The 23,398-nt window shown below is 43.6% G+C and overlaps 1 protein-coding gene across 3 annotated transcripts in view; it reads right to left on the reverse strand.

The window, feature by feature from the left end:
• ADAMTSL1 (ADAMTS like 1) overlaps positions 1 to 23,398 on the reverse strand; it is a 526,103-nt gene that overhangs the window by 157,737 nt on the left and 344,968 nt on the right. For all 3 annotated transcript variants that reach the window (XM_069962058.1, XM_069962057.1, XM_069962059.1), the window contains exon 4: positions 5,554 to 5,790. In XM_069962058.1, coding sequence (XP_069818159.1) covers positions 5,554 to 5,790 — 237 coding nt within the window. The remainder of the gene's footprint in view (positions 1 to 5,553; positions 5,791 to 23,398) is intronic.

Consider the following 23,398-nt stretch of genomic DNA (forward strand, 5'->3'; position numbering starts at 1 on the left):
GCCTCCTAGCTTCTGCTGTTTGGTCAAGAGGAAGGCAGGACAAGTCTCTGTGTCATTAGAAAATGACCTATTGTTTTAATTAAGTTTTTGCCCAAGGGACTACTACCCACAGCTACCCTGGACAACTTCACCCATCCTCTTTGTGGGCGTAATTGTTTCTGTAAGAAAGCAGTCATGTTTTCTTACCTTAAACAACCCCTTTCTAAAGGTTTTTAAAGAACTATATAAATAGAAAGGCTGGAGTGTTCACAATACATCACCTTAGTTTGGCCTTAAGGTGCCGGACAATAATATTTAGTCTTTAAGCATAAGATTATAAATAATGTATGATGAGTGCTTTTACACATTGCACTTGAATAGCTGTAATGAAAACATTTCATTCCAAGGAAATCCTAAAATGACCTTTGTGATTATAGGAGATATGTATATTCTGTTCACCACTTTTCATTTATTGCTTTAGAAAGTCTGGGAAATACAGTTTATTGAATTACTATGCAAATTACAAGCATAACTGTTTACAAGACACTTGTGTGTTTCCATGTCACATTCCATACCGTCTCTGTTTATTATTATAATATGCACATTAAATATCCAACTAAACTTGCTGTAGACTGCCGCTCTCATTCTCTTGTGATGCTGCGAAATACTAGACATTTGGTTTAACTCAAAGCTTATTGGGAAACAGGAGATAGTGGATACAGATAAGTATGCTCACTGTGTGTTTTTCCTATATCCAATTTACTTTAACAATGTGCAGAATTCTATAGTGTCAGGCCGCCATTTTTGGCTTGTATTTATATTTTGGCTTCTATTGTTCAGTTTAAGGTTGTACACATGCCTCACTTTACATTCTGTGCTACCGAGGTTGATAACACAAGGTAGATACCTTTTACAGAGGATTTGTTTTAATTATCCTATTGAACAACAAAAATAGTTTTTTTTTAGAACGAAACTTTGTTTTATTAATTAAATATTAACTATTAAAGGGTGGGGTATTATTGTCGGGGATCGCTAAACCCGGTAATACCATTCCCTGTAATTCTGTTTCCCTGCTTTCCAAGATGCATTTCAGAGGTGTTTGCATCACTTTCTAAAGATGTCTTCGACTTGTCTATTCTGTGATTTTATTTGTTATTGTTATTTTAACCAGATTCGTTATGAACTTTCTCAAAGTTTGGTTCGGTGCTGAACCAAACTTTTTGCAAAGTTCGTAATGAATCTGGTTCGTTACGGTTCACTCATCCCTAGTTTAATCATATCATAGCAATTTATTATGTTATTTATCATAGTGCACAGTGCTGGGAGATGCACACCACTGACAGTGACAGGAATGCCACATTTGTGCTTCCAAAATGATAAAGGTTGGCCCGAGACTTTGTCCTATTTTTTAATTTTGGTCAACTGTGTATTTGAGTTTGACACCACTGCTCTATGCCATGTCCGTGCTATTAGGCGTTTTAGTCTTGGACGGCCCATCCTGCTGATATTCATTAGAAGAAGTGGGCCAGCCGGGGGTGGATTAATGCACTGGGGGTGTTAGCCCTGCTCCCAGCACAACAAAACACCTACATAGTAAACAGATTCAACTCCTTATAGCACAGTATGAAACTTACCTTCATCCTCAGCGCGCTGTGCGCAATAGGGACATATAAACAGGTTAGATTTTTCTAACCTGCTGTTTCTCTTTAACTTCAAATGCAAAGTGGTAACTATTTCATCCTAACATACCACACAGTACAACCTATTCTTTATTAGTATGCTATGCTATACATGCTATAGCTTTAACCCCAAAACCACTTACTATAATGTTCACACACATCAAACTAATACCAAAATCTGGCTGTAATTTTAAATTCAAATTAAAAAAAGTGTGAAGGTAGAAAGAAGACAGCTTTTTGCAAAAACAGGTGGTAAATAATAGGCATGTTCATTATTTTAATGTTCATAATGAATTACAACCAATACTCTATACAGTGTGTGCACTGCCAGCAAATTGACTTCAATTGTTCACATTATTACAATGAAATTCCAATCGTATTTTGGTGTTATCTTACTATGTGTAAACATGGCCTAAAGATGCTGGACCGAGAGTATACAGAAATGTAGATATAGTTATTATGGTCAAATGCCACTTACGCAATAACATGAAGGATCTCAGTTAATAGAGACACATAGGGTTGGGGTGTTTCTGAGTAAACTGTGACATGAGGCTACTTTTCACATTTACTTGAATAATTAATCTAAACTCTTAACATATGCAAATTAAGTCCACCCGCCGCTAACAATTTTTCTTTTGATAAAAACAATTCAGTGACTCTGGCTTGGCTTTGTGACTTTCCTTTCAATGTGAGCTGATACATGCAAGATATTGCTGCCAAAGAGACATTTCTTGGCAATGCCCCCAACAAGCTAGGCTACCATTCTGAACCTAGGCAGCATCAGACAGTGGAGACGGAGATCCCCGGGACCCAGCATGGAATATGTTTTGTTTTTAATATTCACTCTCTCCCACTATGAGTCTTTGTTTAACCTGGCTCCTGTACTCACTCTCCCCTTGCCTTGAAAAGAAAGAGGGGGGAATAAAGAAAACATATTAACCATCCAAGCCAAGCTCTTGGGACCATTTAGGAAAGTGGTGGTGGAAGAGGTATAAGCCCCAGTGGATTTAAAGTACGCAAAGGACAAGGTTAGAGTATATTGCTTACCCGTAACTTTTACACTGCCAATTTAGATTTGGCCAAAAGAATTTCTCTTCCTACACAAAAGGGCCAGCGGTGTTGGCTCAGCTCGGAGATCTAATGCCAAGGGAAATGAAGCGGGAAGAAAAACAAATAACAACTTGGGGGCTCATTTCCATATTAAACAGTGGTGCAGAACTGCAGGGAATCTCATTTCACAGGAGTCAATGCCCAGATAATCTCAGAACTAGAGGGATGCTGACAGCCATACAAAATCTACAAACACTGTTTGCCTGAAAACACAGCAGACTCAATTACACTCCTTTCTACTTTCTAACAAGCAGACTTTATCATGTTAGCGGGAGCGTGCCATCAGAAAAATTCTTATTTTTTAGATCAAGTTTTTATGTTAAACATATTTCTTAGGAATGTTTGGGGCTTTATTCTTTCATGTCACTATTTACAGTCTTGCAGTTTTCCCTCTGACCACTCCCCCTAATTATAGTTCAACCTGTTCAGTAGAAAAAATTTTTTTTAGTGGTTGTCTCATTACCATCAGAGGCAGGATTACAATAAAATATAACACTTTTATTACAAAACTGGTGGCAGATAACACAGGATCCACCAGTGATAATAGGTAGCGGTCATAGCTCCCCCTCCCTGCACAAGTAACAGACCATGCTTCAGACCAAGCTAGTGAGTCAGTTACAACTACAGGTTCCTAAGGACCATGTGGCTGTGGGTAAGCAGCTTGGGTAAGGTCACCCCACGATCATGTATAGAAAGTTTTTTGTAGTGAGAACATAGTATTATAATGTTATCATGACTTTCATATGTAGATGACTTTTAAGTAATGCTTGGCAAGCATATGGATAGTAAGCACAACTAAAAGGTAGAATTCCAATAGTAAATTATATAAAGGAATTTTCTATTTAAAATTTTCACCAATAGCAAGGCTGCCTCTTTACGCAGATTAACTATATCAATCATTCTACAGTGAGACAAAAGTTATAGAACATACAAAGAAATAAAATAAAAGATTTCATTAATGATAAAAAGTAATATCTGTTTGGGTCCCAACATTGTTTTTGGGAAACATTCTATAAAACTCATTGCAATGAAAAATATCTAACATTTTCCGAATTACATTTTAGAAAATCATTTACATTTTTAGTCAGCATCATCTCAAAAGGCAAACTATCAGATGTAGTGTTCCAAGTCACACTAGCATAAACACTGTGGTCATGGCACCCACAAATTGCGTCAGTCTATGAAAATGACTGCATTTCTAGAACCGACCTTGCCAATCAGAAAGTACTTGGAATTGCAATATGAATACCCTTTGTGTATTTCTCAAGATCTCCAAGTGTTTCTTCTTAGCCTGGCTACATAAGTTATATGGTATACAGCAACTCCCTGATACAATGGGTTTTTACTATAAGACCTTAATATCTACATACTGTATATGCAGTATGTAACCAAAAATCATTATTCTTACTTCATTTATTCTTTTTTTCATCAGATCTACAATTTGGAAAATGTGCATTATGACGTTCAATGACAAATGTTCCACTCAAGTAACTTTAAATGATACTTCTTAAGATACTGACATAATTAATGGCATCTACCACAAATAGCGTTTATGCTGGGTGCTTAAAGGGGTATTCCACTAAAGAGCTAAAAAATAAAATACTCCCAAACCTAGCTGGTCTTACTCACCGAGTTCCCCTGAGTAATTTGAGAGACAGCCCATCTTTCTAGCTGTTGCCGTTTCTGAGCTACACGTTTTTCTAAAAGCCGATCTATTTACAACATTGTCAACATTTAGTAGTAACAATCATGAAATGTTCCCTAGCTACCACAAAGTCTGGCTACTTCTCACAGGGGATACTTACAGGTACCTTTATTTTACCAGTCCTATCCTGCATCTGATTCCCACTGGGCTGGAATCTCTCCCCTTGTGGAAAATCCAGCTCCTGTGCTGTGAGCTCTTGCTGCTGTTTTCACATAAAGCTGTCCTTCTCCGTCACTGTTTTTGCCTCATACACACAGGTGTGCTTCCTTTTACCTCACAGACCACTTACTGGACTCCCTTCCTGATTGCTGTTAACTCTCTCAGTGCTGGACAACTAGCAATGTTGTGTGCTGGCACTTTCTCTAACTGCTAGACAGAGTTAATTAATTAACCCTTGACAGTGACAGACAAGCTTACCCTGGGCCACATATCCATCTACATAGATAAATGAGAGAGAGATTAAACTGGTTCCTTACCCCTACACTGCCCTGTCACGGTTCTGTTGTTTCGTTGCACCTTGTTCAGGTGCTCACTGATTGGTGATTGCCTAACAACAGAAGAGACTGAGTCCATGTGCTTTTGGTCTCAGAAGGGAGGGGTGGAAGAGAGGAGTGGAGACCATGTGGACCAGAAAGTGAGGATTTTTAGCAGCTTCAGGGTTTAATTTAGAATGTGCTGCAGACAAACAGCCCAAAGAATATTACAAAAAATGCTTAGATTATGGGTGGGGATTGAACAGGGTTAAATTTTATTAAGTGGAGTACCCCTTTAAGGGCATGGTATAAACAAGTTGCCTGCAAAAATGAAGGGTAATGTCTAATGTTACTGACAAAATCACCACATATGTAATAAGTTATGTAGACGGTTTATTTACTGACCCAATATGGCAGTTACATAGAGATCTGTGTTCTTTTTATTGATACAGTATAGATTTTTGTTGTATTTTGTGGCACCAAAAGAGAGAAAATGTATAGACAAAAATACACCCTCCCATTATTGAACCAACACAAGCTCTGGCTAGAAATATGCACAGTGTGAACATGCAATGTTATTTTTATATTATTATATAAATGTGATTACCTGGCATAAACCACTAATGCACATATCCAAGGATTCCGTATAACAGCGAGTACCATCCAGAACTTTGGGAGCTAGTTCCACAATAAGAGATGTCCCTTTTGCTTGACATTTTAATGAACATGGATTCTCAGGGTCATTATGGACTGGGAGCCACTCTCTATACTGTCCTTGGTATTTGACATCATTATGAGCAGAACATTGTTGTGCCCGGAAATCTCCTGATTCTGCTGGACAATCCTGTTGAACAAGAAAAAAAAAAATATTAATGTATTACAGGAAAAACTATTGGACATCAACAGTGGTTACTACAGATGGCTGAAAATGTGGCTGAAGGAGTTGGAGGAAGCCCTAGGGTATCCAGGAAAACATGGATGCAGCCTACAACTAATATATGGTGTGTGTTCTGGGTTATTGATTTCCCAGAAGATGGTACCCAGAAGCATTCTGGTAGGGTGCAGCTCTATGGAGAGAACATTTTGGGGGAAAAAAGAGGATAAATAAAGAAGAGGAGAGATGGAAGGTGCCAGGTGTTTCAAAATCTTCCTAAGCCTAGTTCCCCCTAGTTAAAGAAATTGTATCTCAAACTATCTAGTGTTGTGACTCCATGCAGATTTAGTAGATATAAAGCAGCGACACTCACCAACACTGGCACTGTATTAGAAGACTTTATTTGTCAATTAGACAATTCATGCAGGAACACAGAACATACAGCCTGGGAAGCTTTCACAGGAGAACCGCTCCTCCAGGTCCACACTACGTCATGGTGTTGATATGGGTTTAAATATCCTCCCACCAGCAATGTCAATGTCTTGCAAATGGCACTGAAGGGGGAAATCCCCCTTTTTACAAGCATGTATGTTGCTACAGTTCCTAAATAGAGATCTCTACTCTAAAGAAGGGTTAACTTAGCAGCCTAAGGAGAGTAGTTCAAATATGTGAAGATTTCATCTGGTTGCAAGTAACATTGGGAAAGTGTGGAGATAGGGTGTTGGAAGTATGGGGATATCCCACACAGGTTCCTGGGGTACGCCATTATTGAGGCCAGGTAGCCATACTCATGCTGGTCCATGAAGGAAAGCATGGCAAGGCCCAAAAGAGTTTGCAAGTGGCCAAAATACGTTTCACTATCCCCAAGAGGTTAGAATAAGAGGTGGCTAAGGTAACTCTTGATGCTTTTTTCCATTGTTTAATGCTGATTGTCAGTGGATTTTCTTGTATAGGAGTTCAGAGTAGTTCAGAGAATTTCAGATTCTGGCATCCTCATTCCCAAGCCACTCCTCTCTCATAAAGACCACTTTGGAGATGCATGGTAACCATCAAAATATAAACAGATATTTAATCTTTAAAATTTCAGCTGCATATGTTCTATATACAATCTTGGCCTGACAGATAATGTAAAACAAATACAAACTCTATCCTTTTCCATATGTCCCACATTGATCAAAGAGAAATGTTTATTTTCTTGCCATACAAAGAATACTAATATAGATAAGGATGAATGTAAGTAAAATAAAGTTTGTTTTTTTAACCTCATCATAGTCACATCCGTTCTAGAAAACAGGCCATTACCAAAGTGGTAGACATAATAGACACAATATGAAATAGATGAGGTATGGGGAACATATCACAGAAAAAACACAACAGTTATTACTGCAATAATCTTAGGGCAACCTTATCCAAATCTCCTCCCTATAGGATATACAAAACATTACAGATGAGTTCAGATTTATACAACTGTTATGTTCTACTAATATGTGCTCAGTGTCAGCCCCCAAAGGAGAGCAGATTTATTCCATTCCATCTGGAGCACTGGCTCTATTATATTGCAGTGATCAGAAGAACTGCCCAAAAGTCTGATTTACTTGATATACGTGGGTGGGAAACAAAAAGCAAGTCAGAGACATCTGCAGTCTGCAAGTTTCATGTTAGGTATTTTATCCTTCGAGGTCAGGGAAAAATCATCACGTTTTACATGGCTTTTGTACACGTTAATATGGGTGACCCACAGTCATATTCAAACATGGAACATTGTTTTACTGACTATGATTATATGGGATTTGTGTTCATGTCCATACAGTGAATCAGAGGCCATGCTGCATTCACATTACATTACAATTGAATCACAAGCTCACAATACTGACTATTTATTGCCACTAATTCAAATAATGCATGTGCCACACTGTCACCGGGCGCCTACTTATCTGCTTTGGCTGCATTATCATTGGCTTAATATCAGGCAGGTTATTGCCCATAATATTTTATCACAATGTGGTGTGATTTATGTCTTGGGTTTACATTACTGTAAACTGTACAGGGTCAAAGGTTCTAGAGTCATAAAAAAAAGTGGTCATAAGCTCATATGCTGTTAATGGTTTCATTCAAAACATAACTATTAATGGTCTGCTTTAAAGCGAATATACCACCAGGTACGTCGCTTTAAGATTTTTACATAAATAGACCAACGCCGGCGCAGGGATGGCGGTGCCGAAGCCTTTTTTTTTTAACCGCGACCCAGTACCTGTGCACAGCACTTGTCTATTCCTGGTCACCGGCCCAGTCTGAAGCACTGGAGGTGGGCCCACCTGCCCTAGTGAGACAAAAACTCTTGATTCTAATGAAGCCTTGTCACAGAGGGGAGCGCAGAACGTCCCAATGAAGGTGGACGGGCCTGCCTCCAGTGCTTCTGGCCGGCCCGGTGACCCAGTGGCGGATTATAATGTGGGCGGTTTGGGCGGCCGCCCGGGGCCCGAGGTTCCGGGGGGCCCATGCCGCCACCGCCCACATTATTAGTATGCAGGGTGTTACACAGCAGCATGGAGTTGTTAGAAGGACCTGCCGTGTTTTCTGCAGAGCAATGGGGAAGGACCTGTGATGATGTCATAAGGGGGCGGGGCTGAGAACGGGAGAGGATGCTAAGGGATGAAGGACCTGTGATCATTGTCATGTGACATGAGGGGGCAGGGCTCACTAAACCTCCACTGTGTATCATGGGATTTGTAGTCCTTCTCTAATATCTCCTCCTGTAATGTCCTCTGATCTCCTATAATAACAGGCTGTCCATGCTGGGAGTTGTAGTCCTTCTCTTATATCTCCTCCAGTAATGTCCTCCGATCTCCCATAACAGGCTGTCCATGCTGGGAGTTGTAGTTCTCCTCTTATATCTCCTCCTGTAATGCCCTCTGGTCTCCCATAACAGGCTGGCCATGCTGGGAGTTGTAGTTCTCCTCTTATATCTCCTCCTGTAATGTCCTCTGATCTCCCATAACAACAGGCTGGACATGCTGGGATTTGTAGTCCTTCTCTTATATCTCCTCCTGTAATGTCCTCTGATCTCCAATAATAACAGGCTGGACATGCTGGGAGTTGTAGTTCTCCTCTTATATCTCCTCCTGAGATGTCCTCCGATCTCCCATAATAACAGGCTGGACATGCTGGGAGTTGTAGTTCTCCTCTTATATCTCCTCCTGTGATGTCCTCCGATCTCCCATAATAACAGGCTGGCCATGCTGGGAGTTGTAGTTTCCCCTGGTATACCTCGTAATGCCTCCTGATTGTAATAATGTCTGGCAACTCCTTCTAGCAACTCCATTCTAGCCTGCTCTATGGTGAACAAGCTAGAATACAGACTCCAGGGGGAGGACCTCCTTCTAACAACTTCATTCTAGTCTCATCCCTGCGTGGATGCAATCTAACCAGCAGACGCAGAGCAATGACGTCATCATGCCTGCTGGTGGATCCACAAGGCGCACACAAGGGAGAAGAGGACCTGTCCCCCGCCCGAATTAGTGAGTATGATTTTATTTTTTTATTCTATTGTGTTGAGGGAGAACTGCGGGCATTTCTATGGGGGCAGGGGACATTACTATGGGAGCATGGCAGGGGGCATTAATATGGGGACAGAGGGCATTTTTACTATATGGAGGTCAAAGCATGCGGACATTACTACTATATGGGGGGCACAGCACGGGATCCTACATACGGGACCCACATACCTCCTTACTTTACTGCACATGACACCAAACAGTGCAGTTACTACTGTATTACTACTACGCTGCTCCAGGTGGGCGGGACGCGGCGCTGCGTTGTAAAGAAGCTGGCGACGTGAGTCACGTGACGTGAGCTGACGTCTGCGCCGCACATGACGAAGAGGAGCAGCAGCGTCTGCCTCCGGCTCAGGAGCAGCCTGTGTCTGTGTGAGACATTTTAACATTTAAGTTATTTTTTTTTTAGGAAATGGGGGGTGCTGGGACCGGAACATGGACCATTGAGGGCTTAGGGGAGGGGGGGCTGGGCTGGGCTGGCAGTGAAACCAGCTGCAATTGGGGCAGGTGGCAATATGTTTAGGGGGGGCTAGGGCCACAGCAAGGGACCAGGTGGCAATATGTTCATGGGGGGGGGGGTAGGGGCCCAGGTTGGGTGAACAGCCCGGGGCCCAGGGTACATTTAATCCGCCACTGTGGTGACCGAAAAATAGACCAGTGTTGTTCAAAAAAAGGGATCACGACAATGGCATGCCCGCATCGGCGCTGGTCTATTGATGTTAAAATCTTAAAGCGATGAACCTGCTGGCACATTTGCTTTAAGTGTCACTTGGAAGTGTTAAGGGAACTTAGTATTACTGCCCTGAGTTCAACACTTATTGCACTAATGTACAGTTATGTCCTAATATTATGATAAAATTAATTTCCATAGTGAGTGTGAACACCTGCAAACTAACTCCACATTTATCCTCTCTTAGGGTATGTTCACACTGAGTAAATCGAGGGAATTCCGCGGCGGAGAATCCTGCCTGCCTCAGTGTGTTATAGCCTGTCTACGGGAGAGATTGCGTGTCTCAGCTGCTGCCGCTCTCCAGTCAAAGAATTGGCACCCACCTGATTTACTCAATGTCGACATACCCTTACCGATTGCATAGCACTATCTTGGTAATTATGGTTAATAATTATATAAATCATTATAAAATCTACAAGATCAATATAATTCTGAGAAATCATGAGGCAGACATTGTTTTGGTCCAATGCATAAAAAAAATATATATTTTACTGAGAATCTGTGACTATGCTGCAGCCTGGGAATATCAAGCTAGATTTAAAAGGTCACAAAATTTCCTGGCAAATTGCATGTCATTAGAGAAATAGAGAAAATGTTACATTACAAACATTTCAGTAACACCATATGAGTAAATGCCTTTGTTGAAACACAATGTACTCCAGACTTTTCAGTCTATTTCCCGAGCAATCATCTATAAATCTTAATCATCTGAGCTATCGGTAGAGCCATGAATTCTAGACCAGGTAATACTTAAAGTCAAAATTTTATGGGCTATTATGGCAGAATAAAAAGAGTCTCCTTGAATATTTACCACTGTGCTTCTCAACGGGCTGTAACAACTATAAATACTGTAACTGTTTGTTATGATCAATTTACGATATATAGATGCCTATGAACACAGTGGCACACTGGCACCATGGCAGGCTTTTCTACTATGAAAAAACTGCCACTAACTTGAGTGATGAATTTAAGTTACAATTGCATGTTCATATGATAACTTTAACCCCTTCACGCCAGCAATACATAGATATACATGTATATGCACGTTCCTGACACTGAAGGGGTTTGATGTGTGTGGGACCGCTGCAGCGAGAGCGGTTACCCACACATCAGTGTCCCGGGAGCTGAGGATAATAAGAGGTAGCTGCGATCCCCCGGGGTTCTATGCATAGAGTCTGCTCTCAGGCAGGCTCTATTCATACATCACCGAAAACACTGATCTATGTTATGGGATAGCATAGATCAGCACATGCAATCTAATGATTGTATGTTTAAGGCTGGGTTCACACACAGTATATTTCAGGCAGTATTTGGTCCTCATGTCAGGTCCTCATAGCAACCAAAACCAGGAGTGGATTAAAAACACAGGTTCTCTTCACACAATGTTGAAATTGAGTGGATGGCCGCCATATAACGGTAAATAACTGCCATTATTTCAATACAACGGCCGTTGTTTTAAGATAACAGCAAATATTTGCCATTAAATGTCGGCTATCCACTTAATTACAACATTGTGTGAACAGAGCCTTTCTGTGTTTTCAATCCACTCCTGGTTTTGGTTGCTATGAGGACCTGACATGAGGACCAAATACTGCCTGAAATATACTGTGTGTGAATTCAGCCTTACAGTGCAAAAAAAAAGTGTAGTAAAAAAAGTTTTTAAAAGTATTAAAAAAAACCTTATACCCCCCCCCCATTAATAAAAGTTTAATATACCTACTTGCCCATTGTAAAAATGAAAACATAAAAAAATAAAAAAAATAAACATATTATATATCGTAGCGTATCTATTAAGATATTACATTATTTTTCCTGCATGGTGAACCACCTTTACGAAAAAAAACCACACCTGTTAGGATCAGGTATAGCAAAGGCAGTCTGACAAGACACGGACAGTGAGGCCTAAGCTGACCCCACCTACTTGCAACAAGACAATCCTGAGTGGTTGCGGACAACCACAAAGACGTTCCCTACTCTCAATACGTGGAACACAGAACACTGACAGTCAAACAAACATAATAAGAGGTGTCAAACAAACCAGGTCAGCAACAGCGTAGTACAAAACAGTAAGCAGGCGAATAGTCGGGGTCACTGGAAGGTGGGGAGGAGGAGCATGAGGCGGAGCTAAGGTTCGCCTCTCCTGTGCCTACCTCGTGGATCCGGGGGCCATGTGCGGACCATCGGTGGTGTAGACGTGGAGGCCGGGGATGGGCGGTGGATCCGGGCTGTTTGGAGGGCTCTGTCCGAGGGGGTCGAGCTGCCAGTCGTGATTGCCGGAACGGGCTCGGAGGCAGCGTGGTGTTAGTGAAAAGGAGGCGCTTTTACCCAGAAGGCGTGTGGATGCTGCGGTAAGCGAGGCCTGTCACGTGGGGCTGAATGCGTCATAAGAGGCAGTCAATAGAGCCTCGGACCAGCTAGCACACGCGGAGACTTGGTGAGAGCGGGTCGCTGGAGTGTGCTTGGATAGACGTGCCGGTCTGACTGCGACGAACAGCAAGGGTAAGCGGGTGGTATGGGCTGTCAGCCGGGCCGCCCCGGTAGCATCAGAAGGTGAAGCTCCAAATTCTGGCAGATTGGGCTGACGGAGGAGGTGAACCCAGTGGCAGGGGGATCACCCCTGTTCGTCGGACTGTTCACCTGTGTGGAGTCTAAGGGGACTTTGGGTGCAGTGGCAGGGCACCCATTTGTTTTGCCGGCAGAAACTTTGGTATAGAACAGCATGCCCTGGTGTGGTGGCCCCACTATATAAGGACAGGGGTAGCGGTGGCAGCGCTGTCCAAGCGATACGACAGCCCTTGGAGGCTGCATAGTTGCGCTATAGGAATGGGCCATGTGTGCGTGAGCCGGCAAAAGGGGTAGCCACCTCAGTCCCAGTGAGGGGAGGTCACCACGGACGCTGATGAGAAAGAGGAGAATAAGCCCCAGGAAACTTTAAGAATGGGACTGCATTGATGCTCAGCATATGTTCATTGCAACTGTTTTTGTGACTGTTGATATTATTTCACAGACTTTTTCAGTGTGGGTTCGGTCCTGCCCTTGCAAGGCCAGAAATCTTCTGCCCTGATTGCCACCAGCTTGCCCTCTTCACTCCCGATGTGGCTGAACATCGGAACGAACTAACCTTTCTGTGTGGTGTCTACTAACCGGTAACTCCATCAAAACTCCCGTGACTGCTTCTTTGGAACAATAGGAGTAGTGGGATTGTGAATTGTATTAACATCTATATGTTTGGTTATCAACAGAGGCCGGACGTTGCTACCTTATGATAGCTGGATCAATGCAAAATAAATCCCCCGCCTTATAGTTCCACGCACTGGAGCGGTGGAATATGTGTTTTGAGATGTACTGCCATTATCCCGTGACGCCTCTGGCTATATTGCATTAACTTTATCTCCAAGATATTTGTGGTGGAACTGTTTATCGCACTGATATTCTCAGACCCTATTTGCCACTTGGACATTGGACTGCCCTAACCTATAGTGGGGGGACTATCAATTGTCTTTTGAACGTTGATAATTTTGGAGGAAATTTTTTTTTTTTTTTTGGTTAACTTAGATCTAGGGGGCCCAGGAGGGAATCCATTCAGGGCTGGATTAAGTGTGTCACATTTTTTTGTTTTCCTCTTCCTGTACACTTTTAGTTATAAGGGTCCTGCTATCGGGGGAAACTGTCAGTTTGATTGGGTCAGCCGAGGTGTGAGTTGACTGGAGGGTCTGCTCTCGACCTGGACGTTTCAGCAGAATCATGACTCTTGAGAAAGGAACCGATGCGGTTCCGAAACGCGTTGAGTCTCCACAATAAAATATATTTTTATTACTCACTGTGCCTCTATCTCAAGTTGGACCTGCGCCCCATAATCCGTGTAGTCTGGAGTTGGAGGTTGTTTGCATCATTGTTTCCTGTTGGATATCGGGAGTGGCTGCGGTCCTTGATATATACGCTGCAGAGTGTTGTGCCTCCCTTTGCACAACCACATCAGGTGAGGGTTGCCGTGCACCCCTATCCCTTTTTCACCTTGCCCTTCTGATCCTCGCCATGGAGCGCTGTCGCCCTTTGTTTCAGCAGAATGGCATCGAGGAAAGCTAATAAGAACAACAGTCCAAAACAAGACAATAGGAAAAGCCTCGGCAAGATTGACAAAATTTTTAGTTCCCCCACAGCAGGTAGAAATAAAGACCCTAGCAAGAACGGAGGGGATGGTGTAGAGGGAGGGGGTGGGGGCGGTAGCAGTGACAGCTCCCCGCCGTGGCTGGCAGACATCTTAGCAGCCATCGGTAAATGTGACAGCTCCATCTCGGCAGTGGCAGAGCAGGTTGGAGTCATCAGGAGTGATATAAGTTTGTTAAGGCAGGACCTGAATAATATCAGGGAGAGATTCAGTGAAGCTGAGAACAGGATTAGTGTCTTGTAGGATAGCATGGTCAAGATCCAAAGGGAGGTGGAGGGATTGGTGAGGGACAATACTGTGTTGAAAAGGAAAATGATTGACCGCGAGGATCGCTCGAGGAGGAACAATGTCAGATTGGTCGGACTCCCAGAAGGAGTAGAGGGTAGAAGAGTGGTGGAATTCGTACAGGAATGGCTGGGCTCAACACTGGGCCCCCTAGGGGGCCAGGTGAAATATGGTATAGAAAGAGCACATAGGGTCCCTGCCAAACCTCCACCGCCCGCAGGACACCCTCGTACGCTCCTTGTTAAGTTTCTTTCCTTTCAGGATAAAGAGTTGGTGTTGAGGAAAGTAAGAGAAGCAGGAGAGATTAAGTTTAATGGTAATAGAGTGAGTTTTTTTTCCAGACTACGCCTTTGAGACACAAAAGAAAAGAGCGGAGTTCATCCAAATTAAAAAAAGGTTGCAACAAAAGGATGTTAAGTACTCGCTCATTTTCCCAGCTAAGTTGAGAATCCAGTATGAAGAGAGGGCTTGGTTCTTCTCTTCCCCTGCTGAGGTCACTACATGGCTTGAACATAAAGGTTTATAACAGAGTATGTAGGTGTTAGAGGTAAACAGGATTATTACTCAGGTAGAGGGACCCGAGTTTATCTTCGCGTTGATGGGGGGAGGGGGGGGGCTGCGGGGGGGGGGGGGGGTCGTGGGGTGGGGGTGGTAGGCGGTCGAGCACAGGGGGTTTTCTTTCCTTTTTTTTCTTCTCTTTCCCCCTCCCCTCCTCCTATCTTTTTCTTCTTTGGTATTAGCTTATGCTGCGTATATTGACGTGGAATATTAGGGGGCTAGGGGAGAGGTGTAAAAGGTTGGCGATCATGAATGTGATTAAGAACTATCAACCCTGCATTGTTGGTCTCCTTAAACACATCTGGTTAGGGAATCAGTTGTTAAAGTCCATAAACCTTGTTGGGGCGCACAATATCACACAACCTTCTCTAATTATGCCAGGGGGGTCTCAGTCTTGGTCCACAGGCGGATTAAATGGGTGTTATTGGATCAGCTGATGGACAAGGAGGGAAGATTTGTATGCCTTCATTGCCAGGTAGAGGGGCTAGAGTGCACTTTGGCTTTTATATATATTCCACCTCCATTTAGATCAGAGGTTCTTGAGTTGGTGTTTATGTTCGGCAATAAATACCTTGGGTGTCCGCTTCTGATTTCTGGTGATCTGAATGCAGTCGCCTGTGAGCGGGTTGACCGCTTTAGGGCTTCTATTCCTGTCCGGGGTGTTGGTCAGTCCCCTCTCCCTTCAGTTCTTCGGGAGCTGGGTCTGATAGACATCTGGCGGGAGAGAAACCCGGATGCCAGAGCCTTCTCTTGCTGGAATAAAACTAGCAATACGCAATCCAGGATTGATATGGCTTTGGTTAACACTGAAATGATTAAATGGGTACACGATATAAAGTATCTGCCTCGCTGCTTATCGGATCATGGCCCATTGTTGGTGGATCTAGATATGCAGAGACGCAGTCCTAGTCGCACTTTTAAGTTTAATGCACATTGGTTACATTTAATAGAAGAATCACCGGTATTAGATAATAAACTGGAGGAAATTTGGAGGGTTAATGTTGGTAGCGCTCCTTTAAACACGGTGTGGGATGCTTTTAAAGCTATAATTAGAGGGAAATATTTTGGCATAATTCAGGGGAAAAAGGTGCAATTTAGGAAAATTGAAGTAGAGCTTAAGGGGAATGTTCAAACACTGGAGGAGAAATTTAGAGGGGACCCATCACCGGAGGCACAGAAAAATTTAGTTGAAGGTCAGGAAAAACTGGATAAATACTTGTTGGAGAAGGCCTGGTCTCAAATGGGCTTTGCAGTAAGAAAGAGCTATTTGGAGTCAGGGACCCCTAACAGGGGGCTCATGGGGATCATCAGAAATCAGAGGGGAAGCGGGGAAGTCCACGCCCTCTGGTTACCCGATAGCCACACGGTAAATTCCCCGGAAGGTATCCTGGGGGCCTTCAGAGAGTACTTCCAGGATACATATAGATCTAGTTGTAAGATGCCAGATGGAGACTTGGTGAGGTTGTTTGATCTGGCCTCGTTACCTAGAGCAACACAGGAGCAGAGTGAGATGTTGGGGGCCCCTATAGTATTAAAGGAGTTGGAGGAGGTTTTGTTGGGTGCCCCAAATGGCTCCTCTCCCGGTCAGGATGGTATTCCATTCGAAATCTATAAGAGGCATAGGAAGGTATTGCTTCCCGCTCTCCTTCAGGTCTTGGAGGGTTCAATCTCCGGGGCGTCACTCCCCAGGTCCATGGGAGAGGCAGAAATTATTTTGATCTTAAAGGAGGGGAAGGACACACAGGAGAGGGAATCTTACAGGCGAATCTCTTTGTTAAATGCGGACGTGAAATTGTTTGCTGGTGTGTTGGCGGCCAGGTTAAAGAAAATAGTGGGAGGCCTGATTGGAGAAGATCAGACCGGTTTTATCCCGGGACGGCAGATAAAAACTAACCTGAGGAGGTTGTTTGAGAATATGCAGTTAGCAGGTGGGGAGGGTGCCAACTCCATCCTGTCATTGGACGCGGTTAAGGCCTTTGACAGGGTGGAGTGGGGTTACCTGTGGGAGGTGATGGAGAGATTCGGTTTGGGGAAGGAGTATGTGGAGCTGGTGAAGTTGTTGTACAATGATGCAAGGGCTGCTGTCAAGGTTAATGGTTTACATTCAGCTGCTTCTGGACTGGGTAGAGGGACTAGACAGGGATGCCCCCTCTCCCCCTCACTCTTCGCCCTTAGTATAGAGCCGCTAGCAAGCCTAATTAGGATTGATCGAGATATAATTGGCTTTGGGGCGGGGGGTGAGGGGGACAGGGTGCCCCTTTATGCGGATGATATGCTTTTGTTCCTCCGGGATCCAGTGATGGCTGTCCCTAGAATTATTGAGCTGATTCAGGAGGTGGGGCAATATTCGGGCCTGGGAATAAACTGGCAGAAATCAGTATTATTGCAGTTGGCTGCGGAGGGGGATTTGTCTTTTCTGCAGCTTCAGGTTCTCGGGAGGGACGACTCCTTTAGGTACCTGGGGATTCGTGTCTCCCGGAACATAGAGGCTTTTAGTGATCTTAACCTTGTTCCCCTGATAAAAGCAACGGAGCAAAAGGTGAAGGTGTGGCACAGCTTGCCCCTCTATAGAGCTGATCGGTTGGTATTGTTGAAGTCGGTCTGCCTCCCTAAATATTTGTACATCTTTGGGGTTGCCCCGGTATGGGTAGGGCAGAAGGTTTTTAAGAGGATCAGGAATATATGGAATTTCCTGATATGGGGGGGGGAAACGGGTTCGCATTAAGTTGGAGTTGTTGACAGCGCCCAAGAATAGAGGGGGCTTAAACCTCCCTTCTATGGAGCTTTATTTCTTGGCCTCTCAGACTTATTGGCTTCTGGATTGGAGGGATAACCGGTTTTTCTCACATTTAGGGGAGGGGGCCAGGGATGAGTCTCTGGACATATTTCAGATTCTTGATGCTGGGATATTAGAGAGAGGGGTTAAAGCCAAATGGCCTATGGTGGATGCTCTGGTTAAAACCTGGAGGGAGATTAAAAGGTGTTTGGACCTGAAGGGCTTTCTTAGCTTTTCTTCTCTATGGGACCATAGCAGTTTGGTGGAGGTCGGGAAACTGGGGGCACTCCACGGAATTTTTGGTCAGGACCTAACGTTGCTCACGGATATGGTGATTATGGGGAAAATTAAAACATGGGTACGGGTTAAGTTAGAGTATGGTTTTAGAGACACCCGATGGTTCGAATATGCGCTTTGGGGGTGGATATGAGAAGGGTGGAGGATGGAATAAGGGTGAACTTAACATTAGAAAAGTTGAGAGGAATGGGAAGGAGATCTAATGGGGTATCCATACTCTATAAATGTTTCCTATCAGAAAGAAAGTTGGACTTTGGGAGTCGAAAGGCTTGGGAAAGAGAGATTGGGGGGGGGGGGGGAACTGGACAGTAGTTTATAGTAACATAAAAAAAGCAGCACCCTCCGCGAACCATCAGCTGATACAATTTAACATTATTCATAGATTATATTACACCCCCTCTTTCCTGTGTAAAATTAAAAAGAGGACTGATGATCTTTGTCCGAGATGCTTAAAGGAGAGAAGGGACTTTGTTCACATGCTCTGGTCATGTGAAAAATTGGGCCAGTTTTGGACCGGTGTCTCCCAGGGGATAAACGAGACTATTGGTATGACCTGCACTGCCGGAAGTCTGATAGGCAAGGCGGGTGTGCAAAAAACACAGACAGAACTCAGCATTTCCTTGGCTGCCCGGTACAGACCGAAGAGCGCAAAGTCACATTCCTAACACCACCAGGATTTCTGATTTTTTAAAATTATATATCAGAAAAAAAATAATAAAAATCTATCAAAATTTTTCTGTTACACCAATATATTAGTAAAAACGAGAGATAATGGCGCAAGAAATGACACCTCAACCAGCCCTGTAGGTGGAAAAAAAGTGCTATGTCTCTTAGAAGGCAGGGAGGAACATTGCATTAATTTGACCTGGATTTTTGTGCATCAAAGGGCTCGGTCTTGAAGGGGTTAATAGTCTTCCATTGTCCATTTGAGTTCAGCAGAACCTGGCTGTAAAGTGGAGAAGAATCAGTGGGCATGCAGGTATACAGCACTCTTCTTTATAGTCTATCCGCACATATCCTATAAATATTATAGGAAATACAATATATAATAAATTTTCATTATTGGAACTAGCTGATTGGTGGGATTCTGATCTCCAGTGATCACAAGAACAGAGATCAGTTGTCATCCATATGAGATGTGCAGCAACGTGAATGCTCAGCCACAGCTTCGTTCCATGACTGACTATAGGAACCCAAATATAACTGAGGTCAGTGTTAAGCAATGTTCTATGCCCTATAGAATGCCTCCATTCACTCGCGAGACAAGTAAAATAAATCTTGAAACCTGTTTCCAGAACCTATTTGCACAAGCTTTGAACTTATGACACATTGATAAATCTGCCCCAGTGTCATAATTGTTACTTCTTGAGGGTTGTGTTGTTAGGCATGGTTGTGTAATTACCACACAATAAGTCAGTCACTACACATGACATTTATAGATTTCATTTAAAAGGTAACAACTTTAATGCACAAATCGCTATAAATAGTACATTTCTTACAAAAGATCAACTTCAGAAAATGCTATACATTTCAGGATGCAGACTGCTATTATTGCCAGCTTTGTAGTGGGGAGACATTGATAAATGGCACTATAATGGGGCTATAGCCATTTTTCATCAGTCTTTGTTCTATTGCTATTTAAAAGCCAATTTACGCTCCATTTGCATAAATAAGTAGTAGTGGTTTGTTACAGAAAACTTCTCAATTCTTTTATATAGTTGTCTGACTGCGTGATACACAACTCTGTCACACTGCCAAGGCTCACTGCAAGGGCAATCCTAAAGCAACTACTGTTCAGGCCATACAGTATGTGGCGATTCATGGGATGTTTTCCTAAACCATAAAAAAGGTAGACTGACAGCCTCGGAGTTTTATCCAGCTTTATAGAGAAAGTGCATAGTACAGAATTACTGACATATAGTGACACTTAACAGTTGTAAAAGAAGGGTCTGGCTTTTTTTTTTTGTTTATTTATTTTTTCTCCTTCTTCTGGGGGTGAATTGTACGCAAGAGGAGAAGAGGTCCGCTAAGGGACAACTGGCTAAGAGCTAACTTTATAATTTTTAAATTAAGCTAGTTTGATGTGCTCTCCCTGCTGTGTCTGGAATCTGCAGTTAGTATAGAAAGATATAGTGATGGTGTTAGTATACTGGGATATAGTGATGGAAAGCGGAAGATATTAGAGGTTTAAAAATTAGCTGGTACCTTGTAAAGGGATGGATTGAGCCCCCTGGTGAAATCCCCTCCGGAGCATAATGTTGTTTTGTTTTGTTATATAAGGGATGGTAATGAACTAGATCGGGTAAATTTAGAAAATGGAGATTGTATCGGGTTGGATGTGAATAGTTGAAGGTTTTAACATGATTTTCTATTATGAAAAATTAATAAAGATTGTAATAAAAATAAGAAGGGTCTGGCTTTTCCCCCCCTAATAAGTCCTGTATTAGATCTCCTGGTCAGCTGGTAGGGTATCTATAACAAATTTAAGACCATTTTATAAAGGGTGATTGTCTGCAACGAGTGTTCTTAGGAATGCTCATTCAGCTGATAATCAACCCATGTAAAAGTATCAGCAAGCAACCGACGGCTCCTTATTGGCTGATTGGACCTTTTGTGCGGCAGCGGTAAAATTGTTATCACCTCCACACCTCTCTGTGTAAATACAGCAGTTGTTTGATTGGAGCTTGTTTGGGTCCTTGCACGGTCCAAAAGGACCCTAAGAAGGACTTCTATTTTTAGAAAAGTCTTCCGTGAAAGATCCTTGTTTAAGCACATAAACATATACCAGCCAGACCACTGAGAGCAGGGTGGTGGTTGTTAACCTAGACAATAAGCTATCAACAATGGGAGGGAAAGAGTGGCATATCAGGAGAGGAAGGCAAGTTTGCTAAGTGAATGTATTTCCAGAAATATTTAAAGCGACTCTGTACCCACTGATTCCCCCCGCCAACTACTTATACCTGCTTGTAACTTATCTGAAGTGCTTTCTCCTGGTATGTTTGTCCACGCTGTTTGTACTTTCTTTCAGCTGAAAAACAAAGTTTACTTGAGTATATGCCGTGTCTAAGAGGCGGGGCCGAGAGCGTTCGTGCCCAGGGGAAGCGCCGCCTGTGTGGTCTTGGTCTTGCCTCCCCCTGATTTTCGTTCCGCCCTCAGCCCGCCCTCTGCGCCATGGTTGCCGGTTCAGCGCCGCCTCTGTGGTGTGTCCCTGCAACGCCTCCCATGCCTTTGTTCGCCGCCTCCTATGCCTGTGTGCGGCCAACCCGCCCCCCAAACACCCTCACCCGGCTTACGCTTGTGCTCTTCCTGAGTCCTCTTCTAGGCTTCCCTTGTGTGCAGTTGCAAATGTATCCCGCGTAGGCGCAATGACCAACTAGACTGGCTGGAGAAGACCGCTCGCGTCAATGCGCCTGCGCTGGATACGTTCGTACCTGCGCACAATGGCGCATATGCGCAGAAGCTGAGAAGAGGACCCAGGAGGCGGACGTAAACAGCGTAAGAGGGGTGGGGGTGTTAGGGGCGGATTGGCCACACACAGGCATGGGAGGCGGTGCAGGGACACACCACAGAGGTGGCGCTGACCCAGGAACGTCGCTGACCCGGCAACCATGGCGCAGAGGACGGACTGAGGGCGGAAGGAAAGGCAGGGGGAGGCGAGACCAAGACCACACAGGCGGCGCTTCCCCTGGGCACGAACGCTCTCGGCCCCGCCTCTTAGACACGGCATATACTCAAGTAAACTTTGTTTTTCATCTGAAAGAAAGTAAAAACAGGGTGGACAAACATACCAGGAGAAAGCACTTCAGATAAGCTACAAGCAGGTATAAGTAGTTGGGGGGGAAGGGGGGGGATCAGTGGGTACAGAGTCGCTTTAATTTGATAAGCCCTACAAGTATACCTATGGGCCCTACAAGTTAGTTGAGATGATAATACCCCTTTAAAAGAAAATGACAGGTCATGGTACCTTGCTAAGGAACAAATTGGGGAAAAAAAAGAATTTTACCTATTCTGAAGCAGATCTCAGTAAGGCTATGTTCACACAACTTCCTAAAAAGGCGTCTGCTTTTTGTGTTTAAAAAGATGTCCGTTATTGCATCATTTTAATATGCTTGACTAAAATGCATTGAAGTCTATTGAATAACGGACGTCTTTTTCTCACAATGTATTGAATGCGTTTGCCGCAAAAGACTTCCGTAATTCAATAGACTTCAATGCATTTTAGTCAAGCATATTAAAATGATGCAATAACGGACGTCTTTTTAAACAAAAAAAGCGGACGCCATAGACTTCAGTGTATTTTAGTCAAGCATATTAAAATGATGCAATAACGGACGTCTTTTTAAACAAAAAAAGCGGACGCCTTTTTCCTTTTAGGACTGTGTGTGAACATAGCCTAAGACTGGACAAACACACACTTATAAGTAACTTAATATAAGGAATATGGTATATCTACATGCTAAGATATGCAACATTATATTTATAGTTATTTGGCCCTTTACAGTTACATGTGTTAGGTAAGAGAAACAGATTGCTGAACTCAGGGAGACCAGCCAAACGACAACACTGCGGGCTGCTAGTTAAAGCGCTCAGTGTAGTGAAGTCCTAGGTGCATTGCCCCCTGGGAAACATGAATATGCGAAAGAGGATCCCGTGGAGCCTCATTGAAGAGTCTCAAAACACAGGACTAGCCAGATATCCCTCCGGGAAGGACCCAGCCAAGGGGCAGCTCCTGTTAGGAATCCACCAAAACCACCATATTAAGTGGCCCTATAAGTCAATGTAATGACAAGGGATAAACCAAGGCTAGGTAACCATCCACATACAGCTGTTTCGGGGTGTTGCCCCTCATCAGTGTGGAGCAGGATTCTGGCTAGGTGGGAGCAATGCCTAGTAGAGCCATAAGAGAAACAGATTGCTGAACTCAGGGAGGCTCTACTAGGCATTGCTACCACCTAGCCAGAATCCTGCTCCACACTGATGAGGGGCAACACCCCGAAACAGCTGTATGTGGATGGTTACCTAGCCTTGGTTTATCCCTTGTCATTACATTGACTTATAGGGCCACTTAATATGGTGGTTTTGGTGGTTTCCTAACAAGAGCTGCCCCTTGGCTGGGTCCTTCCCGGTGGGATATCTGGCTAGTCCTGTGTTTTGAGACTCTTCAATGAGGCTCCACGGGCTCCTCTTTTGCATTTTCATGTGTTAGGTAA

The sequence above is a fragment of the Dendropsophus ebraccatus genome, chromosome 3 (genome assembly GCF_027789765.1).
Source record: "Dendropsophus ebraccatus isolate aDenEbr1 chromosome 3, aDenEbr1.pat, whole genome shotgun sequence".
In the NCBI taxonomy this organism is placed as follows: domain Eukaryota; kingdom Metazoa; phylum Chordata; class Amphibia; order Anura; family Hylidae; genus Dendropsophus; species Dendropsophus ebraccatus.